This window comes from Python bivittatus, unplaced genomic scaffold, assembly GCF_059951505.1.
Source record: "Python bivittatus isolate LINGU-HERP-01145 unplaced genomic scaffold, Pbiv_v1 ctg000410_np1212, whole genome shotgun sequence".
Classification (NCBI taxonomy): domain Eukaryota; kingdom Metazoa; phylum Chordata; class Lepidosauria; order Squamata; family Pythonidae; genus Python; species Python bivittatus.
In genome coordinates, this window is record NW_028277067.1 from 3,478,866 (window position 1) to 3,504,430 (window position 25,565).

Sequence of the window (25,565 nt, forward strand, 5' to 3'; positions counted from 1 at the left end):
TCCAGATGAATACCAAAATACTGGTTGTTACACCTGCATGAGGTAGCATTGATTTACCTCAACAAGGCACTTTGCGCTGTGAAAGGAACACAGGGTACCTTGTTGAGGTGAAGGGGGAATGCAATTTGCCACAAGGGAGTGTGTTGCATTGCCTCACCTTGCAGCTGCATCCCAGGTGCACAGAAGCTTCTTGGGGCAGCCCGAGTAGGTGAAGCAAAGAAATGAAGCTTCGTTTTGGGGTAAGAAGTGAGAGGGCTGGCCAGTAGTCTAGAAAAGCCTATACCTGTAGTGCCTAATTCAGAGTCATATTTTTCAAAATCCTGTTGCACCTATTGTGATTTTAGGGCAGTCTTCTCCACAACCTCCATTTGGACCTCTTCCAAGTCTTCGTCAAAATTTTCCAAGAATTCTCTGGTCTTTTGAACAGAATTCAGCCAGAATATTTTCTGTTGGAAAGTAAAATTACTCCCTCTAATTTGTCGCAATGAAATGGAATCTTCTTCTGCTTTAATATGTTTAATACCTCAGTCAAAAAAGAGTATTCTTTTTTCTTACGTAGAATTCTAATAGGAATTTATTTTAAGATAATAATGTCCACATTATCAATCTTCAGTTTTGTATTAAAATGCTGTTGCAAAACTTGATCCCTTGTCTTTTTCCTCACAAAATGCACTAAAACATCCCTTGGAACATTTCTTATTGTAGCAAAATGTGAATTTTTTGAGATTTGCTGTAATAACAATCTTGCCAGTCTGATTGTGTTGTACCTCCTCCTTCTTATACAGGTAGTTCTCACTTAATGACCCTAATTGGGACTGGAATTTCCATCGCTAAGCGAAGTGGTCGTTAGGTGAAATATCACATGATTGCATCTTTTGGCGATGGCTGTTCCAGTAGTCCCAGTTGCAGTTGTTAGGCCAGGACTGCGCTGTTATTAGGCGAGGACCTCATGCTTCTCCTGCCCTGCCGCGCTCACTTCCGCTTCAACCCCCCATCTATCTTCCCCCATCTGTCTCCCCCCCATCTCTGCCCTTTTGGCCACCCTGCACTCCGCTGCCACCACCTACCCCTGCCACCCCCCGCCATCTCCAGCTGACCTTGTTGTCTTCCTCCTCCTGCTGCTGATGAGGCGCACCCAGCCGAGGCATCTGCTGGCCCTTTGCGAGGCCTTTGCAAGACCTCCCGAAGTCTCACAAAGGGCCAGCAGCTGCCTTGTCTGGGCATGGCTCATCAGCAGCGGGAGGAAGAAGGTGGCGAAGGTCAGCTGGAGGCGGCAGGGGTAGGCGACAGAGTGCAGCGTGGCCAAAAGGGCAGAAATGGGGGGAGATAGGCAGGTGGGGGGAAATTAAGTGCATGTGACAGTCATAAATGCAGATGGGCTGCCAAGTACCCACATTTTGATGACATGATCATGGGGGTGCTGCAATGGCTAGAACTTCGAGGACCTGCTGTAACTACCATTCATTCAGCACCATCGTAACCTTGAATGGTTGCTGAACAAATGGTCGTTAAGCAAGGACTACCTGTATGTCCATGAATTAAGGAGGTGTCAGTCTGAACTGCTTCCAAATGTTACCTGGATGTTCTGGACTTTAAAATATGTTTCAGTCCCTTTTGCCTGGGCAACAGTTTCTGCATGTCTTCATCACGGTCATCTTCCTTACTCTCTACAGGTTCATGTCCGTCTGCTGGCAGGTGTGTGCATGGAATAAAAATAGTCAGGATGGTGGCTGCAGTCGCAGGACCAAAGCCTTGCCCCTTTTTTACATGTGTCCCTGTCCCTGCTTCCAACAGCTCTCTGTCTTCTCCCTATATCCTTGGAATGCACTTCTTGCAGGGCTGAAGGGCCTGACTTCCTTGTTGGCTTTTAAAAAATCCCTGCACGTTTAAATAGGCTTTTCATTCTTAAGTTTAATAGGTATTAGTGGTGGTCTTTGGTTTTGTTGGCTTTAAATACGATGTAGTTTTAGTCCAAAGCACTAAGAGATATTGTTAGTATAACATGTTTATTAAACAAATAAATTACAAATTAAAAATATATCCTCCTGTGTCCTTTGGAGGCCAAAATAATTAAGAACCGAAGTGCCACTCCTGCTGAGAAAAATGGCCCACTTACACTCTGTGGTTTAATATATTATGATAATCCAGTCAACTGCAGTTTCTCAACAAACCATGGCTAAACAAAGGATGGCTTGACATGAACTGTGAACCAGTTCTGTGAATGAATGTACACCACTGAACATGGTCCAGAATCCTTTGCACTGTGCAACCTGATAGGTAATGATTTTCCTGAAGAAGGCACGTGGAAAGCTATCCCTTAGAACTTGCTTTAGAAAATAAAAATAAGCTGTGTTCTTAGACTGCTGAATCTTTATGTGTGCATGTATGAATGTGCATTACAGTGATCATATGTCCTTTATTATAAAAGACAGTCCTTTATTTTAGAAAGCTGTCCTTTAGATTTATTTAATTGAATTATTTTGTTGGTTTTGCTCTTGAATTTTCCTTTGTAAAGCAAAGTTATAAACATAAACAATTAATTTTTAATTCTTATGAACCTCTTCGAGATTTGCCCCTTTTTCAGATTTGCCCTTTATTTTTTCCAAGAAAATATGGTCGCTGTAATTTACGTGCACGTGGACTTGAAAGGTGAAATCATAGAATACAGGTAGTCCTTGACTTACGACATTCATTTAACAACCGTTTGAAGTTACGACAGCGCTGAAAAAGTGACTTAACCAATCCTCACACTTATGACTGTCACAGCGTCCCCATGGTCACATCATCAAAATTTGGGCACTTGGGATCCGGCATGTATTTATGATGGTTGCAGCATCCTGGAGTCATGTGATTGCCATTTGCGACCTTCCTAGGGGGCTTCCAACAAACAAAGTCAATGGGGGAAGCTGGATTCGCTTAATGACCGTGGCAAAAAAGGTCATAAAATCGGGCGTGACTCACTTAACGACCGCATTGCTTAGCAATGGAAGTTCCAGTCCCAATTGTATTTGTAAGTTGAGGACTATTTGCATATACAAAATTCAAACAGTGACTGAGAAGTTTCCATGGGTATTCTCGGGGGAAGTCAAAATGGTCAAAATGGCAGGTACAGTTTGCAATGCATGATGTACAAAAGGGGCAGGGCCTGCATTGCGATGCTCTGTCCACCATCTTGCCTATTTCCTCCACCCCTCACCATTGTTGGCTCAAGGGTATATGGTGCCCCTAGGCCATATTGACTGATTTGGAAGGAGGGGTGGCACATGCCCCGCTATGCTTTGGAGCCCTGGGCCGATGCCTACTTGGCCTTGTACTAAAGCTGGGTCTGCTCCTGAAGACACCAATAGAAGTTTCCCCTTAAAATGTAAATTGGTACCTCTACAGGATCAGCCACCACCTTCCCAGATTCATTTGTGCTTTGTCCATAACCCAGACCCATTTCAGATTTATTTCTCTCATTCTGAATTCTCAGTAGTGTTTGTTGCTGTTGTGCACCTGCTCCTCCTATTTTTATTTAAAAGAAATTGGTAGTGTTGAATTTTATGGCATTATTAAGATTAAAATAGAAAAAAGAACTCAGGTAATGGAGTGTATTATGAGGGCCATAAAAGTGACCTTAGAAAATTATTAATGAGATGGCGAGGCTCCCTTCCTGACAGCTTGCTTACCATATTCAGATTTACTGTTAGCCTGTGTGGTTAGTGGATTGTAATTCCCCTCTTACTTCACCGGACTGAATGTGTGCAAATATCTTAAAATGAATTGTAATTGGAGGGTTGAGGGAATCATATTCACCACACTGTTAGAAACATTGGAAGGAAAAAGAAACTAACTGAACAACAACAGTGGCAGGTTTTCAAGCAGTGTGGTTTGTTTTCGTGAGTATTTATGCAGGTTAGTTTATATTGATGCTCCATTTCTAAAAAGAGAGGTGTCAAGATGGATGCATGAATTCTCCAATTCCCTACCCAGGCTTGAGGCTTGGGGGAATGAGTTGCAATAGCTCAAAAGTGAAAAGAATCAGTGAGCGATGGCACGCTAATCTGTATATCACTTCTTCACATGGCGCACATTCCTAGACCGAGACTGTTCATACACACTAGTGGAGCCTGCAACAAAATGTTGAAGTGTGGAAGACTCCTCTTCAGTGTTACCATCAGCCAAGAAAGCTCTTCTCTAGGATACTATATTCCACTCCTTCCTTCCATCTAATTTTTCATTCCCCCCCTCCCCCCGTTGTCAGCATCGTGGGCCCAAGGAGAATGCATTATTCTCACTGGGTTGTTACAAGTTTTTTGTGCTGCTACTGGCTCATCACTGGTTTTGTTTCTGTTTCTGGGGTTTGGGGTTTTTTTGGTATTTTTGCAAACTTTTGACTTTCCCAAAGCCTATTTCTATCCCCTCCATTTGTGTCCAATGATGTTCTTTAGACTGCATAAAAATCCACATTTGCTTCTGTTTTAAGAATAGTGGGAATAGCGATATATCAGCTGTGCGGAATGGCTGTTTGGTTAAACTCTTGTCAGATGGATTTGGATTGGATTTCTGTTTTAATACTAAGATAGGGGATTCAAATTAGGTGTGCTGATTAAAACATTTAACATTTGAAAGCTGTCCTAATGGGCTTGTCTGCTTTAATAAAGGGACAAAAAGATTCATTGTAGCCGTTCATAAATGTCCAGTTTTGCAGAAGTGATTAAGGGAGCAAGAGATAATAATGAGTGTTATTACTGCCTAGGAAGCAGATAGAGAAGAGTGCACCCAAATAGCAATTGGGTTCTGCAATTGCAGGGCGGGTCAGTAAATGGGAGACATTTTGCCAACATTTCAGTTTTTGTTTTGAAGCGGAACCTCTTTCAACCTGCTTGTAAGTTTGGAGAATTGGGGCACATGCCCAAACACATTTAGATACCTGGATAGTGGAATGGAAGGGAGTCCCTTTTCATATATAGTTCTTGGGAAAGTATAGAGTGAATACTTGGGTTTGGTATTATGTTTCTGCTGATGCATTGCAGATGAAGAGTTGCACCCACACATTTGCCTAGATTGGAAATCAGGTGCTTGTAAAATATTAAAGTGCTTTTTGGAGGTCATCTGTATACGACTTCTGACACTTCGAAGAGATTTAGACATCTGTCGAGGATGTCTTGCTATCCATCCTCCATCTTCAGTGTCCCTGTGCTGCTACTTACCTGCCAGCCTCCCTCTTCTTTTAACAGCTTTCCTTGGAAAATCACCCTCTCTCCCTCTCCTTGTATTTTTCTTTTCTTTTCATGCCCAAGCCATTTAAGGTCTCAGGGCAGAAACGTCTGTCTGCTTGAGTTGGGGAGGAAAGAAAAAAAATGCATCCATAACTGCTCCATGTCTTTATATTTGAATGTAGTACTGTAAACGGATGATCAAATACCAATAAGCAAACATCTACAGAGTGACATGCTCTAATCCTTGAGTAAACACAGCAAAACATCTAGGACAGGGTTTTGGTCTCAGTGGCCCTTTTAAAAATGGATTTGAAAACGCTTTCTGTGACCTCGTCTTGTTAAATCGTATTTAATTTTCTTTTGTATCTTTCTGCAGATCTGTCTGTGGCTGCATAGGCAAGGTTTGATTTTAACTTCATAAATTCCTGAATGATGACTGATGCTGGAAACAATTTCAAGGCAGTATGTTGTTTATAATGAATAAGAGTTCACACAACACACTTAAATTATTGTAACCTGTTTTCTGAGTTTTTGCAATACATTGAATGATAGACTGAGTAAATAATCTGGGCTCATACAAAAACACTAAAAAACAAAACAAAAAACACCAGGGTGAAAATTAACCAAGCTTAACGGGTTGTATGAATACAGCCATTAGGTTTTCAACTGACTTGGTTAAGCCAATATTAATTGCATGTAGTTGCCCCACGGTAATTTGCATTGAGTCAGATTGAAATGGAAGAAAGGGAAGAAGTGAGCAAGCAAGGAACACACCTATACTTATAGATCTTCCATTAGAGATTGCATTCTGGACCGCAGAATTAGATTAAAAAGTGCAAATGCGGCTGCCTGTGTTTTAACATAATACAAGGAATTTCCCAAGTTGGTGTACTTGGAGTATATACATGTAATGTAATGTAATGTAATGTAATACTTGTATACTCCAAGTATTGGAAAATATCTACCTTAATTTCCTGCTAGCATGACCAGTAGATATCTGGGAATGGAATATATAGTCCAGTGTAGGAAAAGAGCTCCAGGTAACAGAAGCCTACTATATAATTTGCAGTAGTCATTGAGAGAGGGCTATTAAAACCACTTGGACCTCAAGAGAGAAAGTTCTTCTTGTCCAGATTCATATTGTGAGCAAAACGCTTCCAGTGAGTTGTCTCATAGTAAATCAGAGAATTATGTGAATCATATGCAAGACATTGTAGGTAGCTCCATGACAGTAACCACCATCTCAGTAAACATACTTACTTTTCTCTCAGTGGGTTTAATGTTGTTCTGTTTGGGAAGAAAGGCATATTGTGAAATTGTCATGTCTAATATTCTAGGAGGGACAAATGGGCACCAAAGAGATTAAGTGAATGAGAGGAGTGGATCCGTAATATAGCATGTTTATTTAAAACTCTGTAACTGGAGCTCTGATGGTAGGCTTAGCTCATATGAGTGACTGCATATCCTTTTTTTAGAGAGCAGTGGTCTTTTAGAAGCATTATGTCCAGATAACTTTCCAATTTTAATTTCTGCCAGTATTAAAAATAACCCAGTCACCTGCAGGAAAACAGTTAATGAAATCTGTGCACTGGAAGCTTAGTAGCACGTCATAGCATGTCTGGGTCAGAGGTCATCTGAGACCTTGGCAAGTTGTAAGAGAAAGCTGATGTACCCTGGACTAACAGACTTAACCTTTTCAAGGCCATTTTAACTGATAATAAGTTAAATCTCATACATTTTTTTCTATACATTCATTCATATTAAAGTTCTCCATAGAAATGTTATTTGTTTTAACATTTTGTATGTTTCCTTCTCAAAAGTTTGGGATATGTCATTAATATTGTCTCTTCTGTGGCATCATGGTATGGCAATCATTGGAGGCTCTGTGGCAAATGGGCATACTTCCAGGCAGCTTGGATGTTATAGGGGGTAACGTTGAGGTGGAATTATAATGCTTATGAAAAACATATTCCCTAATTTCAGCCAGTTTTCTAGACTACTCTGAATGTTAACAGATGTATGAAAGCACCAGCCAATACTGAATTTAAATGGCTGCTCTCTCAAATGTTGAAGACGATGTCCGATTTGAATATCAAAAAGAAGTAGTGCACAACTGCAGGGAAAGAGAGCTGAATCTTCCCATACTTGCTCCTTTACACTGGAACCGAACTGAGTTAGGAGAAAAAACCTTGAAGTGACAAAATATGGGGAAGGGAAAAGCTGCAGTTTCTCTCACCCACCTGTCCCTCTTGAAGTGTAAAAGCATCCCCATGTTTCACAATTTACAAAAGCAGGCACATAGCCTGGCAACGAAGAAACAGTGAATGAAATGTGCAAGCTGTAGTAGACCGTGGAAGCCATTCCAGCATCCATAGTTAAGTCCACAACATAACAGAATTGAGCTTCACTTCCAGTTGGTGAATCTGGGAATTGTTAGTTGTGCTAGATAGCGTTTAAAAGAAAGTTAGACTCCAGTGACTGACCTTATCCATGAAAAGTAGCTCTGTCTAGATAGCATTGAAATTCTTTTATGAAGCAGAAGCTGGACAAAACATGGGTGAAATAAAGGCATTGGAATTCTTGTGGGGCACTCTATTACCAGTTTGACTTGAATTAAGCTGCAATGTGAACAAAAGTACAGGCAGTTTACTCCATCTAGAGGCTGCTTATGTGTACTTATTGGGGGGGGGGTTATTCTCAGATTTTTGGTACCCAAGGAAGTTAAAGCTGGAATTATGACCTTTGCCTCCCCCAGTTTTCATTAGGTATCTATATTTTTCTTCTGCTGTAGGGATGAAGCGTCCCCTGACCCCGTTCCACTCCCCTGGGAGTGGTATTTGTGGAAGCCTCGCGGAGAACTCATGCATAGGAAGTCCTCCAGAGCAGCGTACAAAGAGAGAGAAAAAACATCCATCGTTCACCCTCTGTGAAGTGTGTAATATCCAGCTCAATTCTGCTGTCCAGGCCCAGATCCATTTCAATGGGAAATCTCACCAGAAACGCCTCAAACACCTTAACAAAGGCAAAGTCCTGTCAAGTCCAGGTAAGGCTCAGTCTATATATGAGGCTTCTCAGAAAGGTGAAAGAGGGTCTGAAATGTAGGATGTTTATATTTCCATAGCCCTTTTCCACAAGCTCAGGACCAGCCTATGTTTTGCTGTTGTTTAGTAAAATACTTTCCAGATGTCTCCTGCTTTCTTAGGCAATTCGGTCCTTTCCTCTTTGCTGCCTTTAATGCTTGACATTGGTTCATCCCTATATTATTTTCCCCCAAACTCCAGCCATGTTGAACTACAAGTCCCAGAATTCCCATGAGTTCTATTTGATGATCCCTTTCTATGATTTCTTCAAATATGCCTTAAAAACTAACCTTTTTTAGTGAAGTCTTAGTTTTCATGCCCTACTTGAAAGGGATCCTTGAGGCATCCAAGCAAATTTTGCAAGGAACTAACCTGATTTGCATTTGTCTAATGAATATGCAGATTGGAATGCAATTGTATGTAAGCATTCTGACATCTCAGAATTTTCCAGTCTAGTTCACTCAGCATAGGGCATATACACATGCACACATACAAACACAAACCAAATATTTTACAATAAAGCATATATAAATGTATAACTTGAGATAACATATATTTAGAACTGCATATTCTGATATGTTCAAAGATATATACCTAATAAGTATGTGTAGATTTTAAATGTTTTCAGACTAATGTGGAAATAGGACAGAATAAAATGATGTAAAAGGAAAATAGAGTGATCTCTCCAACCATACATGAAACTAAGCCTAACTTAACTGGATGTACATTCATTGTCCCCATCATCCTTCCTTTCTGTGTCCAAATGACAATGAGCTGCTTCTTATAACAGGAAGATGGTTTTCTGTTGTTACTTTCTGCTGTTACTGTGAATGTGAGAATGAAATATAAGTAATAAAATAATAATTATCCTAAATATGGGTTTCAAATATTTTTCTTCCTCGTGGCATCATAAGCTTAATCTAAATACCTATTAGGTCTTAACTAGCCAAGATAATTAGCATGCTTTCCTCAGTAACAGTTACATTAAGCATGACTAGATTGAGATTTTGGTAATGCAGATAGTCCTTGTATAGAAACTATCTTGTACAGTGACCATTCATAGTTACAATAGTGATGAAAAAGTAACTTTGTGACCAATTCTTGCATTTACGACCTTCACAAGTCTGTAAAGCAAAGAAAAACTGAAGTAAGATCATAAGCACAGTTGCAGTTTCACTTAGCAACCAGTTCACTTAACAACCAAGTTGCCTGTCCCAATTGTGGTCACTAAATGAGGATTACCTGTATGCAAATAATATTAATATTAAATATGGCTGATTAAAAGGTTAAAAGGCAGATAAGTCTACCTAAAATTGCTTGTTTACTGAGTATTTCACTGTGAAAGAAATAAGCATGGGATCCCTGAGAGGGCAAAAGACCATTGTTCTTTTTCACGATTTCCCTCCTGGTTTTCATTTTGCTGTTATACCTCACTTAAATTGCAAGCGCTGAAAACACCAAAGCTGATTTCAGCTGGGTTTGGGTTGTGACGCTGATTAAATCTCCCCAGTTTGGGTAAGGCAGTATAGTGCCTCCTAAAGCTTCTGGCAAGGTAACCCTCTGTTAAGGACCTGAATAAATGGACTTTAGCCTCCTTTCCCTACTCCTCTCCTGTGGAATCCCCTTTATTACAAAGACAACACTGTTGAAACTAGACTGAGCTCATCATTCCACCCAGGGGCATTACAGTAAGTCCACGGGAGGAGCTCCTAGATAATTACCCAAGAACATCAGAGAGGGAGCATTTTCCTTGAGTGGGCGAAGCAACAGTCTGTCTTCCCAAAGAAGCTGGCTTTCAGCGATCCTCCACATTCTGTGAAACAAGGCTAGCGCTCAGAAGAAAAGGAAAAAAAGAAAAGGCAGCAATGATGTCCTGTGGAATAACGTGCAGGCCTAGATGATCTCTCTCCAGCCATGCTCTCTGCAACGAACTCTAAACAATACTGAAGCTGAAGAGCTTACACAAAGTAACAAGGAATTTATTGGAAATTTGGGTGTGATTGTTGCCTTCCCTTGTTTTCCCTTTATTTCTCTTTTTCCAGTAAACTCCTTTTTCTAGCTGAAGATTTGGTTTCATTGGTTTATAAAGGAAATTTCTTATTAAAACTTCCCTCATTTGCAAGACTGTGTGGTTGCACAATTACCCCTTGTGTTCCAGTATTGGCACAAGGGTTTGCTAATGTCTGTATATTTTGCCTTTGGGGATAAAAAGTGGTATAAATACAGTATAGTCAGATATAGTCTGTATAGATTTGGTCCATATTTTTTCACCTCTTAAAATAAAGCCAGCTTTCTTAAATGTGTATAATTTTATAAGGGATGTATTTTGAAACAAACTGTTTTGAGTTTGGTGTATAAGCTTGATTCGCTTTTTTGGGGCTACCAAGTTTTTTGGGGGGGGTTGCAGTTAGTTCTCTTCTCAGGCCTTCCCTGGTGGGGACATCCTCTGTGCTCAGTTCCTGGAGTTCTCTGTAGGTATATTAACAGGGTAGGATTACTCAGTAACAAATAAAACCAGATTTATGCAAACATGTGCATTAATATCCAGTACAACCGACTGCTCAAACTGACTTTCAGAGAAGTCAGAAACTCAGCAGAATATCCAGACTTTTCTCTTTAAAAATATTTTGTGATATAAAAGTTCTTGTCTTTGGCAGTTGGCCATTAATAATTATTTTATGCATACAAAGCAGAATTTACATTGAACCTTATCATTTTATGTAAATCAATTTGCCCTTGTCTAAAAACAATATTGCATTTGCATCTGCATTGGGGGTGTGTGTTTCAGTCACATTTATAACAAGGGTATTTGGACAGCAACATAACCTTATAATCAATCACAGTAATCTGGCTGCATTGGAAGAAGCATGTTACCCATATTTCTAGAGTGCCAGTATCTGTGTTAAGTCTAGAGAGGGCAGCACAGCGCAACATATTAAAACCAAGTCCTCTTTTTTTTTAAAGCCTTTTCATATGACTGCTATTAAAGAGATCACAAGAGCTCAATGTTAGGTTATATGATGGTTGATGGATGCAATTGTAGAACTTGTGAATGATACATGGCTGATTCCTTGTTATTTTTTTTCCAGTTCAGTGTTCAGAAGAAAAGGAATATGCCCATAGTATGAATGCTTTTTATGCTGCTTGTAGCATACTCACTGAAAAAAGACGCTATTTATACATTAGACAGCTATTTAATTTAGTAATTTAATGTGATCAATTTAGAATATGGAGACTTTTCATAGATGTAATACCCGGATTGGCTCCTGTATATTGGATTCCTTCAGGTAAGGCTGTTTCATCTGGGCTTGTCACCTTTCATGCACTTTTAAAGAGTATCACATTATTGGGTAGCTATAGAATTTCAGGTTGTTTTTTTTTAATTTATAGCAAAATGTAATTCTAACGTAGATTGGGTAGGACTCTGAAGTGTTTCAAGGTGTATTTAATAGAAGCTTCCTCTTCTGGAAGGAAAACTTTACTCCATCTCTAATTGTTTCTTATGGCCCCCCATGTTATTGGTTAGTTTCTGTTTTCTACCTTGTTTCTGTTCACTTTTGGTATGTAGTATTTATTTATTGCATTTATACAGCACCTTTTCTCTCCGAAATCAAGTTCGTGAATATAAAGTCTTCCCTAATTTTATCTGCATAACAGCAGATAGATAAGCCTGTGGCAGATAGACTGTCTCAGAGATACCCAGTGAATTCAAGTGGAGGATTGAACTTGTGTCCCCCAGTCCCAATCTAATAATAATCATAATATAACCATAATAATAATTTATTAAACTTGCATGCCGCCCAACTCTCAGTGACTCTGGGTGGTTCACAACAATCAAAGAAATTACAGTAAAATCAATAAAACATAGCAGATCAAGTTAAAAGATGGCAAGCACGATGAAATGAGGGGTCTCACTGTCCCTCGCCAAAGGCCTGGGTGAAGAGCCAGGTCTTTATGGTTCTTCTAAACAACAGAAGAGTGGGGGCCATTGGGATCTTAGGGAGAACCTTGTTCCAGAGGGCAGATGCTGCTACAGAGAAGGTGTGCTTCTGGGGTCCCAATAGATGACATTGTTTAATCGAAGGAACCCAGAGCTCGCCAACCATGCAGGATTGAACTGGCCGAGCAGATGCTATGGGAGACAGGTGATCCCTCAAGTAACCAGGCCCTATGCCATGTAGGGCTTTATAGCTAACAACCAGCACCTTGAACTGTACTCGGAAGCAAACTGGCAAACAGTGCAGCTCACAAAGGAACAAGATCTAGCCAAAATTCATGACTGTTGAGGACTACTGTAATTTATTAGCATTTGCTTAAGGAATTGATATTACAGGGAGAATGTTTCATGCGTCTGTTTGCAAAGGATCTGGTTATATTATGTAGGAGGATCCCTGAGGATCTTATTATGAAATCATTGCTCTCTATTTCCAGGGTTCAAACTGGGAGTGCCATTGTTTACGTTCCAAAATAGCAACACACAAACATCCAAGGGAGAAGATTCAGCAGGCTTGGATCCAGAAATTTGCATAGTTCAGGAAAAAGCTTGGGTGAGGCTGGAAGCATCAAAACAGCCCCATGAGGACTGAATCTTCTTAGTTGCCACCAACATTCATTAGGGAAAAAGACCAAGGGAGGAGGGAGAAATGGGGTATCTGAAATTTTGTTATAATAGCAACAATCATTTCAAGTTGATTGAGGAAAAGCACACCTCAGCAATTGTTAAGAGCCGTAAGCAGTTTTGGGGGCAGGTGGAAAGGAAAGGAAAGGAAAGGAAAGGAAAGGAAAGGAAAGGAAAGGAAAGGAAAGGAAAGGAAAGGAAAGGAAAGGAAAGGAAAGGAAAGGAAGATGTAAAGAGGTTTATATTATGTTATACAGGTTTGTATAAAAATATCTCAATAGAAATTAGGGTCAATGATGAGGCTTTCAGAAATTAATTTCAGTGGTGAAAGAATATGTCTATGAAAATGGCCCCTTGATAATTTTCAGTCATTTGGGGGTAAAATTCATAACAGCTACCAAGAATTCTTTAAAAGCAGCTGCTGGTGACATAAACCTTTCCTCAAATTTCTCTAAACACAAATGCTGCATTTTGCCTTCACATGGGATTGTGAAATTAAGGGTGCACTATTCGTTGTAGCCTATAATTTACAGAATCTCTGGTCACTTAAATTATTTTTATAAGAACTATTTTACCTGCAAACCAAAATTCTAGAATTAGGTAGTAAATTGCAAAATTATTTCTGGCTGCTTGCCAAATCCAGTGTCACTATTTAGGGAAGAATGAGATGTAATTAAATAAAATAACAAACCATGTGCTTTTAAGGGTTATGTCCAGCATTTCTTCTAAGTCAGGAAGGCAGATGCGCAAGTCACCGTGTCTTTGGGGCGGCAGTCAGGTTGGCCTGGGCAACCCGAGACTGGAGGGCAGCATCTGATTATTTATTTAAACTATTTATATAGTGGGCTATCTCACAACAGTGACTCTGGGTGGCATACTAAGGATTAAAACCAAAAACATAAATAAGATACACATATATCCAGGTCTAAAACATTCCATTTCAAGTATAAAGACCAAAGTAACAGATCCACCAAGAGGGCTGGTTTAGTCCCCTGGCCCAAATGCCTGACGGAATGTCAGGGCCTTTAATGTTTTATGAAAGGCCAGAAGGGCCGGGCCATCTGGAGCTCTGGGGGGACACTGTTCCATAAGGCAGGCATTGCAACAGGGAACGGACAACTGCTAGATCCCACAAGATGACATTTCCTAATAAAAAGGACCTAGAGCATGACAACTGTGCCAGTTATGGTGGACCGAGCAGAAACAAGCATAAATAGGCAATCCCACAAGTATCCTGGCCCTATGCCATGTAGGGCTTTATAGATGACAACCAGCAACTTAATTTGCATTCAGGAGCTTACTGGGAGCCAGTTCAACTCATGAAGCAGAAGTGTCACATGGGTGTATCATGAAGTGCCTAAAACTGCCCACACCACTGCATTCTGGACCAGCTGAGGCTTCCAAATATTCTTCAGGGGCAGCCCATACAGCATACATTACAGTAATCTAACCAGGAGGTGACTAAGGTATGAATTGCTGTGAGTAGGGCTTCCTGGTCCAGAAATGGGTGGAATTGGTGCACAAGATAAATCTGTGTAAAGGCCCTCCTACCCACAGCTGCCATCTGCTCTTTGAGTAGGAGTTGTGAGTCCAGAAGGATCCCCAAATTGCATACCAGCTCTGTCCTGGAGAAATCAAGATGGAAAGATGGATTTTTGAAAAAAGTGTGTAACATACTTTAGATTTATAAGCTCCCAAAATAATGTAGTGGCAGTAGTAGTATGGTCGTGAACTAATTCAAAAGCAAAAAGAAAACCAAGTCTGAGGCAGTGAATAAAAACCATAGTAAAACTTAATAATTATAAAACTGATGGGGTCAAAGTATGTTTTACAAATAGCAAAACAGAACTTACCCTCGTTCAGAGAAATAAAATCATATTGATTAGGCAGTCGCAATTATAAAAAATAGATCCAGGTTGCCTGGAAATCTGATTAAATGGGGAGTTATTATTTGGAACCAGGCATCTTTATAATAAGGGTGATATAGCAGAACATGGGTTAATTTCAGGAACTCTTTCATCACTGGGCAAAGTCTTTGTTTGAATGGGAGATACCTAATTTCCCTTCAGAAACAACTGTTGGAAGGGCATTAAGAGTTAGGGCTCTTCTGAATTTGGGAACTGGTTTTTTGGGTTAAAATATCTAGTTGGCTTTAAAAAAAAAAGTGAGCAACTACCCAAAAACACAAGCTTGGGCATGGCAGCCAGATCTGAATGCCTTCCAAATCTTTGGTGTAACTGTACATAAAATATATGTATACATATTAAAACAATGTTAGAGAGTAACTTAAATAGGAAGATCTGAATAGTGTCCCTCACTCTTTCTCCTCAGCTTTTTTTCCCCCCACTGTTCTGTTCCTCCTTCAGTGTGAAGTCCAGGAGAAGGTCCACAGTTTAGGAGCCTAGCTCATGGTCAAGAAACCTCCTCTTTTCCTTCCTTCCTTCCTTCCTTCCTTCCTTCCTTCCTTCCTTCCTTCCTTCCTTCCTTCCTTCCTTCCTTCCTTCCTTCCTTCCCTCCCTCCCTCCCTCCCTCCCTCCCTCCCTCCCTCCCTCCCTCCCTCCCTCCCTCCCCCCTTTGCAAGAACACCCTTCATTAGTGCATCGTCTTTGACAAAGTGCAGGAGATTGAGTCTCATGCGTGGGTATACAACAGCTGCTTCATGGCTGTGTAGGCATGCAGCTTAGACAGAACACTGGTTACATTACTTCATTTTATTTGAATTTTATGTTCTTGCTTGTATTGTCCATTGGTTCTGTGAACTTGAATATTAGTCATTGACCATAATAATACAATGGACTGGACTGGACTGAATTGAATTGAAAGGGTGGTGTATGTTTTTTTTCTGGGCAGAGCTAATATACATTACAATTGTCCTGTTCACAAATGGGTATTCTGGGACATGCTAATTTTGATATGGCTGAGATTCAAGGTGGCAGAATTTCATGCAGTAATGATGTTTCTTCCATCTCTTTCTGTTGCATCTCTCAGTCCATCCTCGCCTTTCTATGGCCCCAAAAAGTCAGTAAGCATCCATAGGCATTACAGTTTGAGTTTCCCAAGCAGGCTTGCCTTGGGCCCTGTCAGCTTGCATTTGATCAAGATCCCAGTGTTACCATTTGGGGCAGGAAGGATATTCTCCTTAGGGCTTGCCTACCCTTCATCCTGTTGCAGTGATGTGTTGTAAGGTCTGAACCATCTTTTTGCATTTTATTACCTGATTTAAACAATTGCTGCTGAATTAAGGAGCCCTTTTATTTATGCAGCTTTAGATTATCCCTAGGTGACCCTTCCCTGCCTCTCTCAAGCTGGAATTAGATGCTCTAGAAATCATGGTGCCACTATTGAAAGCAGCAGTCCTGCATTTCTGCCTCCTGCTCTCTACACTCGGTCATGATAGCATTCAGTAAAACTTATCTGTAAGTGTCTTGACTCTTCAGTACTTCATTGGCTGCTGCTGCTTATCAATATAAGCATACCTTTATTTTATTAAGTGTTAGTAAGTGAAAGAAAAGTTACAGGATTCTGGAGAGTCAAGTAATTTCTATAGTACCGAATTTGAACCCCAACTAAGAAGACCAGAACCTGGCCTTACAAAGATGTGTATTAGCCACCAAGCTGCATTTCTGATCAATGTCCTCAAGTAATAGTTAGTAAAAGACTTTGGCTGATTTGACCTCATCATTCTCAGGATTTCTCAGTGCCTAGTGCTGTCATGGTGCAGGGGAATTGACTCTGATGATTCATGTAACCATCTTTTTCTACATGTTGCTGGAAGCAGCTACATATTTCTAATAATAATTGACTTTTATTAGGTTGGCAACCTGAATCTGTTTTGCCCTTCCAAAAATTAAAGCCCTGTACAGTATTAGGTATTCCTTAACTAGTGTCCTTCAGACATGTTGGTCTACCACCCACGTTATCTCTAGCCCATATTAGGGGACTGCAGAGAAATTTGAATTTGAATGTATCTAACTTTGCATTTTTGAACAATGCACAAAACCCATCTTAGTCATCAATTTAAAAAAATTATGTTCTTTGAATTTGGCAATGTGATTTGCCAATTAAAAATAGGTTAGGAAAAATTTTATACAATAATGTACCTATTCAAGAAAATAAAGAACAGAAATGCATTATGTTGGAGAACGTGATGTGTAAATAGTGGGTATGTTATGTGCACATAAATAAATGCTAAAATTTTAGTGAGATCTTTAAAAAAAAATCTCAAATTTGACAAGCCAGACCAGATTTACTTCCAAAAATGAGCTGTTAAGAGAAATGGAAATGGACTGATTTGTTCATTCCTGTTTATATGGTTAAAGCCTATATAAGCCAGGGCTGATGGCAGCTGTAATTCGACCTATGCAGGGGCACCAAGTTGAGGAAGAAAGGTTGTCCCATTTCTACTGAATCTAACATCCATCCATCTTTTTAAAAATCCAGAAGAGATGTAAGGAAATATTAAAAGATACCAAATGATTCCATTTCCTGGTATTCCGAGGAAAAAAATAATTTATCAGTAAATCTTGCTGAGTTTTTACCTGGAGGACTAGAAGTAAAGTATGAAATCAACATATGTTTCTGGAAATTGTTTCCTGATTTCCTATTCTTTTTTTTTTTTTTTTGGTGTGAAGAAGGGAGGTGGGATGAGCTATTCCAAAGAGTGTGTTTTTGGCAAGAATTGTGAAGGGTACAGCTGGCCTGAAAGAGGCTAGGAGGTCTCATTTGCCTGCGATGGCTGAGCGCATCTATGATTATAATGGCAGCTGACAGGTTCGCTAGCTAGAGAAAGGGATTTTTTAGCAACAGAAAATATGAAGCCCATATAGGAAGTGGTCTGTGATTGTTTTTGAAAGTGGCAAAATGGTAGGGAAATGGGAGACAGGTGAGATCCTGAAAGACTGGAAACCTTTGGAGGAAGACATTGGAAATGGCCATGTCCCAGGATAAAATGCCATGGTCCTGGGAATGTGATCTCTCTGGGGCAGGGGGTGGGCCGTGTTGAATGCTGAACGCTAGTCATTACTAGAATCATGATGTCTTTGATATAATTTGATATTATTTTGATGTAATTTGATTCGGTGCCTTGCTGAGCCAGGGTCAGCTCAAGTTAAATTACTGTCATAGGCAAAATGTCATTCCTTTCACTCTCTCCCCCCCCCCCCATTGTTAGTAGAGCATGGATGTTGACAAATTATGGTGTCTTCCAGGGTTTTTCCAGTCGCAGAGTGAAGGAAAATGCAGCAAATATTGGAAACAGTGTGAGAGCCAAAACACACCTGCACTGTATCCAGGCCCTTGTTCCCCAGCATTTGGGAATCAATGGAGAATTTGCATTCTTCCCATTACCCATTTGGTGTTTCCAGAATAATTGCTGCTTTTGAATGCAGAAAGTCCTTTTTGGATTGGGATCATCATAATTGGAATTTGTGACATTAGTATAATAGGAGTGTGTTATGTTAAATAAATTATGACTCAGAGAAACGTAGTAGGATTTAGAAGAGGTTCTTTGAACAGAACTAAAGGATAAAGGGAACAAGAGCTATTGTCAAAACCACCAGCACCATGTTAACATCCATCCTCCACATACATAATGTCTGAGCTGATACTACTTAAGCCACATCTTAGAATAATATTACTTATATTTCCTCACCTTGAGCTCCACACAATTGGTTGTTTTATCTTGGGGCAATAGTGCAATGACATTAGGACAAAAAATAAGGCAGTGTAGCTGATGAGGAGAAACTCAGTACTAACCCAGAATATAGTATTCCTATTCTGGTTTTCACTGTCCTTTCTGTCTTGGTCGTCACCTTAGAGATTTTGGAAGTATATTTAAAACCTGAGGCTTTAGGAAGTTTGCATCTAAAACCATTTCATTCATTATGAAAGAGCAAATATTATGAGTGGAAAATTGAATATCATTTGGTTCAATTGGCAAATTTGAAAATCCTTTGAAACCTAGTTGAGGATGCATAAAACATTTGCCTTTGAACCTTCCTTTCCCTGAACTCACTAGTTCCATCTATTGTGTTTTGCAATGTACTGTTTTGTGGGTTTTTTTCACTGCTTTGTTGAATCATCCTAGCTAATCAGAAAGCCCACAAGGCACGATGACATCAGAGCTGTACAGAACCAATTAACATTACCAGACAATGTGAACAGCAGGACAAAGTGGATTCAACTGAGGACAAGCTGAGTTGCAATGCTGTCCTGTTTGGTGTAGAAAGGAGGTAGTGTGGCTCCATTGCAGTTCTATTGCTGAAGTTCATAAAGTAGAACCTGGTTCATAAAATAAATCTGGTTGCCTCAGTAATAGGGCTGTGTGCCTTACTCTGACATCTGCCTCCATGACCAATCTCCCTTCTTCTACAGGGATGCACAAGAGTGCCAGGAAGTGGATGATTTCTTGCAGCTGATCCAGGGGCTGTCAGTTCCTTTCTGCACAGATTTTTAGTTTTTCCCAAATGCTTTTCAGCAGCTTTTTACTGCTCTTTTATTGTTTCCAACAATAACCCCCCCCACAACATTTCAAAAGTTAAAACTATAAATCAGCATTGTAACAACCACAATAGTATGCAAAATGATACAAAAGCCTGGATGAATAAATTGATCTTCAATTAACAGAGAAAGACTGCATCAACTCTCGCTGAACTGGGTGGGTTTAAACATCCTATACAGATGCCACCCAAAAACTCTTTTATTTCCAGGCATCCTCTAATATCAGTTTGGTTTGGCAGCTAAACCTCTGATTTTGTTACTGATCTAGTATATGAAGCCCTCTGATATAATGCAAAGAATTTGGTGGAGAGGTAGGAATTTCTCTTAAGTATATGGAAGTGAGCAGGAGACACAGACCCCTTGCTTTTTTTTAAAAAAAAAAATCTTCCTCTTCTTCCCATGATCTCACTCAGAGACAAAGATGTTGCTGCTGCTTATTCAGATATTGATATAATTGTGTAAAACTCTCTTTCTCTCATCTGGGCTCTTTAGAGGCCCTGAGAACTGCTCCAACTTGTATTGAGCTTTGAAAAAAAATATGTTTTTTTCTCAAATCTTTTGACCGTTGCAAAGCACTTGCCAGGAAAAAAAAGTGCTGGTGCAGTTTGGAGGAGAAGTAATTCCCCTGTTTCTTCCTTTTTCCAAGCTGCAACGCACATAGAGTTTACTAAGAATCCTCCGTGCCAAAGGCTCATATACAGCCCTCTGGTTCTACAGATCTCACCTACCTCTCTGCTGAGAAGAAGCGAACTGAAGATTTCTATGCTCAGAAATCTGTAGCTCTACTCAGATAAATATTAGATTCTAAGAAAGACACAATTCCAATGATATCTGACTGGGAATTTAGACTTGGAGAATATGCAGCATATGGCCAAATTAACAGCATATATTCACAACAGAGAAAGTCAGTTTGGTGTAGCATCAGTGTAGAAACTGGGAGACGGTAAATTCTAGTCCTGCCTTAGGCACAAAGCCGGCTGGGTGATCTTGGGCCAGTCACTCTCAGCCCTAGGAAGGAGGCAATTGCAAACCACTTCTGAAGCCTTGCCAAGAAAACTGCAGGGACTAGTCCAGGCAGTCACCAGGAGTCAACACTGACTCAAAGGTATACACACACACATTCACAACAGAAGTTTAACCAAATTCAAGCAAGAATGGTTCCCCTATATACAATATGTTACACAGGAAGGCAAAAAAACCACAGTATCGTTTCTAAGGGGGCCTAAATGCTTATAAATACTGCAGATTGGTCGAGGGATAAAGAAGGGGGAAGTTAGAAAACAAATGGTTTTTTAACTTTTTTCTTTTCTCTAATATGTATAAACAAAAATATGTAACAATACAATGGAGACTTTAGTTAAGTATTAAGCTTAAGATAGAAACCTTTATTATATAACAAATAATTTAAGCATTTTGCAGTTGTTTATCAATGCTGCACTCAGCTCTAGAAGTAAAATTTAAGCAACCATATATTTATCAACATTAACATTTTTAGAAATCATAGTTAATATTGACATACATGCTTTTTTCCTTTATCTTTAAAGGTTTAAGTTATCTAAATCATTGAAGAGTTAATAATCTTTAGTCAACACTGCATAAATACTATTACCCAAATAATATACAGTAATGTACTACTTGTGTTTTATAATAATACAATAAACAATATTTTAAAAAGTAGACTCTAGAATTACAGAGTAGAAAGAGAGATGGGCTCGTCTTAACCAATCCCATACCGTAACTTCTCTATAATCTTTTCCTCCTCTGCTTGCTTGCTGATACACCTATACAGAATTCCTGGTCACTTGACTAATAGTGAGTTGTTCAGTGCAAAACGGTCTTTGGAGGCTTTTTGTAACAGCTATAGTTTTATTAATTTTATTAATTTCCTATTATGAAACAACTTACCATTTAAAAATGAATAAAACAAATGTGAACTCAGTTCATTCTAAAACGTGTTAGGTTTTTACACCTTCCTATATTTATAATCCAAACTTAAAAATTAGCTTAATTTATATTATAATGAAGGTCCAATAATTAATACATGTATTATTAGCTTCTGTATAAACTTGGAAAATATTTCACATTACAGAAAACATTCACATTTTAAGTAACTTCATTGTTGCTTTGGGAACGTCCCGACATTTTAGAAATTCTTTTATTGGCGAATAATTTGAAATGCCCTCAAACTGTGTTGCATGTTTGGCTTCAGATAATGCACTTGGAAGTGAACCCCCCTGAAATGTGGTGAAGGGCAACTGCCACTGGTAATAATTGAACTGTCCCAAAATAACCGTACAATGTAATTGACTTGCACAGAATCTCTGAAGGGGAAACAGATGCCGATCAGGAAGATTACAAATATTTTGGGATGGGGGCGGATGTTGGGGGGTTAACAGTCAAATATGTGAAAATCACTTTTTATAGTGATTTTCAGACTTGGCAACGTAAGATGTGTAGACTTCAACTCCCAGCTTGCTGGCTGGGGAATTCTGGGAGTTGCCAAATAAAACATTGCTTCAGTTATACTGGATTTGTTTGTGCTCTTGTTGCCATTATGGGAGCTAGCAAGAGTAAAGACTACTCTTTAAGAATTGCCTTACTGACCTATCTAGCTCTGAACTCTTAGACTAAAAATTCATGTGCACTCCCAGAGCATAATTCCAGTGATCATTCGGTGTTATTGTTCCTAGTGATCAAACAGTCCTGTCAGAAGTACCGCCTTATAGTCATTTATAGGGCAAATTCACACAGCTTCCTTGCCCTGGTATGCAGATATCCCACAGTTTCCCTAACACATGTCCTTGTGCCTAAGCCTATATCTCAGTGTCCTCTTATAGCTAAGACAATCCAAGGATGACTTAAGGTACTGAGCTCTGGAAGTACAGTACAGTTTTCCTTAATATCCTGCCTCAACATGCTGGGCACAGGCAGTGTACAGTGCATGGATGAGTATTGGAGAAACAGCCTGAAATGAGATGCTTCATGCCAGCAATCTTGTGCCTCCAGCTGGTTTTGCTTGCTTCTTGTGGCACCAGTCCCTTCAGCTTAGTCCCTGCCCTCTTTGCCCATCCCATCCTTATCGCTTGGTTGCAAGGAAGACCAAAATTTGTGCTTCCGCAACTACTTTTTAAAAATAGAAATTAAATAGTTTGGTTAACTGGTGGATCTAGAGTGAGAAGCCCTGAAATTAACTACCTCATCCCCCCTTTAAGATATATAATTGAAAGAGCTTGATTTTTGTACTTCTGTAGCCTGCCTAGGAGGGAATTCCCTTCCCAGTCACTGTGGCTCCCAGGGAAACCCTGGTCCTTGCTTCCTCTCCTCACCTTATGTTCTTAGGGTAATTTACATCTCCCACAGTGATTCCCCAAGTTAACATCTTTCTCAGACTCCAGCTCTTCAGTGGCTGTATCTTGGCTGCACAAATTTGGACAAGTGCTAGAGGATAGCTAAGAGATACAAAACACCCTTTGCTGCCCGCTATAGGCAGTAGGTCAAACAGCTGACGAATCAACCCATAGTTTCAAGAAATTAAAAACAAAACCCGTTGATAATACAGTGGGAAAGAAAAAAAATGCAAGGCATAGAGCAGTGTTTCTCAACCTCAGCAACTTTAAGATGAGTGGACTTTAACTCCCAGAATTCCCCATGCTGGCTGGGGAACCAGAACATTATGCATGGTAATTGGAGGAGGCTTTTCACATGATGGATGAGGTTGGGCAGGGCTGGAATTTCAGACCTGAGAACCACCAGTCACGGCCCTTGGAATGTTGTTAAGCTGTCTGGCCAAGAGTGCAGCATTGACCTGTTCTGGGAGCACTATAGGACAGCCCGATTTAAGGTGGCATGATGGCTTCAGGAGGAGAGGGGAGCACAGCAAAGCAGTTGGGTGGATATGGCCATATATCTGTCCTTCATGAAGACAGATCATTTCTAGATATCAACATTCCTAGCTTGCCATAAGGAATTGAATTAAACAGTAAACAGTTCTTGTAGCCTTAATGGTGGCGAAAACTTAACACCAAAAATACGCTTTTGTGTTAAATTTATTTATTTGAAGAAAGGATATTTTGTGCTTCCACTAATGGATGGCACTCAAGCCAGCTAATATAAAATAAAACATTATACATGAGGATAGAATTAACAGATATTTAAACCACACCATCATAGTATTTTCCCAATCTGATTAGCCAAAAGTCTATTTAACGTCAGACTTGACTAAACAAAAGTGCTCTCAGAATGATACATACAGTCCACCTTCCCTTAAGTTCTCAGAGTAGAGAGATATAGATGTTGCATTGTCATGCCCCCATGTATAGGGTTTTACATGACTTTCACCTCTCCCTCTTGGGGAGGTGGATTTTTAAATTGTACACAGCTTATATCCTGTGTGGCGTTTTCAAATACGTTGAGCACTGTAACTAAATGAATGGTTTTTCTATCAGCAGAGGAAAGGAAATTCCACACTTAGAGCAGTCACCGAGAAGGCTTTCTGTCATGACCACACCACTGGTGGTGCGGGACACAAGGGAAAGTATATCCTTTGTGAAGCTCCAAATAAGAAATGGAGGCATCCCCAATTAAAGAAAAAATAGCAAACTCTGCACAGTTACAGTTGGAGCCACTGAGAGGGAAGACTGGTATATCAGCATGTTCAGAGAACTCTGAGGTTTGTAGAAGTTAAAAACAAAGTTAAGCCGTAAGGGGTAAAGATTCCCCCACAAAATGGCCCCATGAGGACTTAGCCCACACAGAATTGGAAAACAGAGAATATAGGAGAACAGGAAGGGATAGAGCTATTGGGCAACCTAGAATACCCTCAAAGTAGGCTTGGCTTGCTCCATAGAAACCTGACCAAAAGGAGGAAACATTTTAATACTTTCAAAATTGAAATTGACATTTAATTTTCTTATTACCTGAACACCAGTTATACATAATGTATTTAGTGTTGATTTATATGTTCTATATATCTAGGTTATGGTTGATGTCAAGCTTGTTCGGTAGTATATTTAAGTTTGCTGGTAAAATTCAGGAACAGCTCAAAAACCCATGCTAGGGCAATCAGAAGATATAATGAGCTGCTTTGAACTGATAAGTGAGGGCTTCAGGAAGAATTATGGCAGTCAGTTGTGCAAGTACAGGCTTGCATAATTAAAACACATTGCATGATGCTTTTCTAGAGGCATTATGCAGCCAATGAAAGCTATCAGAGCTGCTGTCAGGTTTGATGGAGATGTGGGCAAAAAATCTCCAAATCCTTCCTCAGGACCACCATGGTGCCCCCCTCCCCATGCTTACCTGTGATCAGAAAAATGAGTTACCCACAGCAAGGAGCAAAGTGTAGTGTATGTTGAGGTGGGACTTAGACGCATTGGAGGTAATGAGGATGGCAATGTCAGTCCTCTGGTCTCATGTTTGTATTCTCAGCCCCAGCCACCTTTCTTTTAAGGTGGTTCTTGTTAAAAAAAACCAAAAAGATCAGTGGACCCTTCAGAGTTCATAGACATGGAAATGCTACTAGCCATTATGTGTAATTATTACATTGAATTATTGTTTTCTATTTAAGTATTCAGTTAGGATTGTGTAAGGCTTTGAAAAGGCACTTCAGCTTTGATAAAGATTCATCAAAGCACCTCAGCAAAACGCCAGCCCCTGATTCTAAGCCATGGAGTCACTTTTCTAGAAGTAAGGCAGCCAGTCAAGGCAGATCAGCTAACTTTGATGAGAAGCACCAGGGCACAAAACACCTACTTCACATAGCCTATAATAAATGTATATCTTTTTTTTTTAATGAAACTTCCTGCTGTTTAATAATGTTACCTGTAAAATTACTGCAATGTTAGTGGTTTGTGCCAGTATAGAATTTGAGATAATTCATTACAGGTAGTCCTTGGTTAACAATGGCAATTGGGACGGGAATTTCTGTTGCTAAGCAGTGCAATTGTAGAGTGTGATGTCATGTGACCACACTGCTTAGCAATGGAAATTCTGGCACTTCTGGTTGCCATCATTAAGCAAATCACCGCTGGTCATTAAGTGAGGACGTCACATGATCACCATTTGTGACATCCTGCTGGCTTCCCCATTGACTTTGCCAGGAAACTGGCAAAGAAAATCTCAAATGGCAGTCACCTGACTATGGGATGTTGTGACGTTGTAATTGAGAGC

General features: G+C 39.8%; 1 protein-coding gene across 1 annotated transcript in view; it reads left to right on the top strand.

The window, feature by feature from the left end:
- Positions 1-7,994: 7,994 nt before the first annotated feature.
- Positions 7,995-25,565, top strand: part of ZNF385C (zinc finger protein 385C) — a 106,250-nt gene continuing 88,679 nt past the window's right edge. Inside the window, exon 1 of the mRNA XM_025166820.2 lies at positions 7,995-8,244. Coding sequence (XP_025022588.2) covers positions 7,995-8,244 — 250 coding nt within the window. The remainder of the gene's footprint in view (positions 8,245-25,565) is intronic.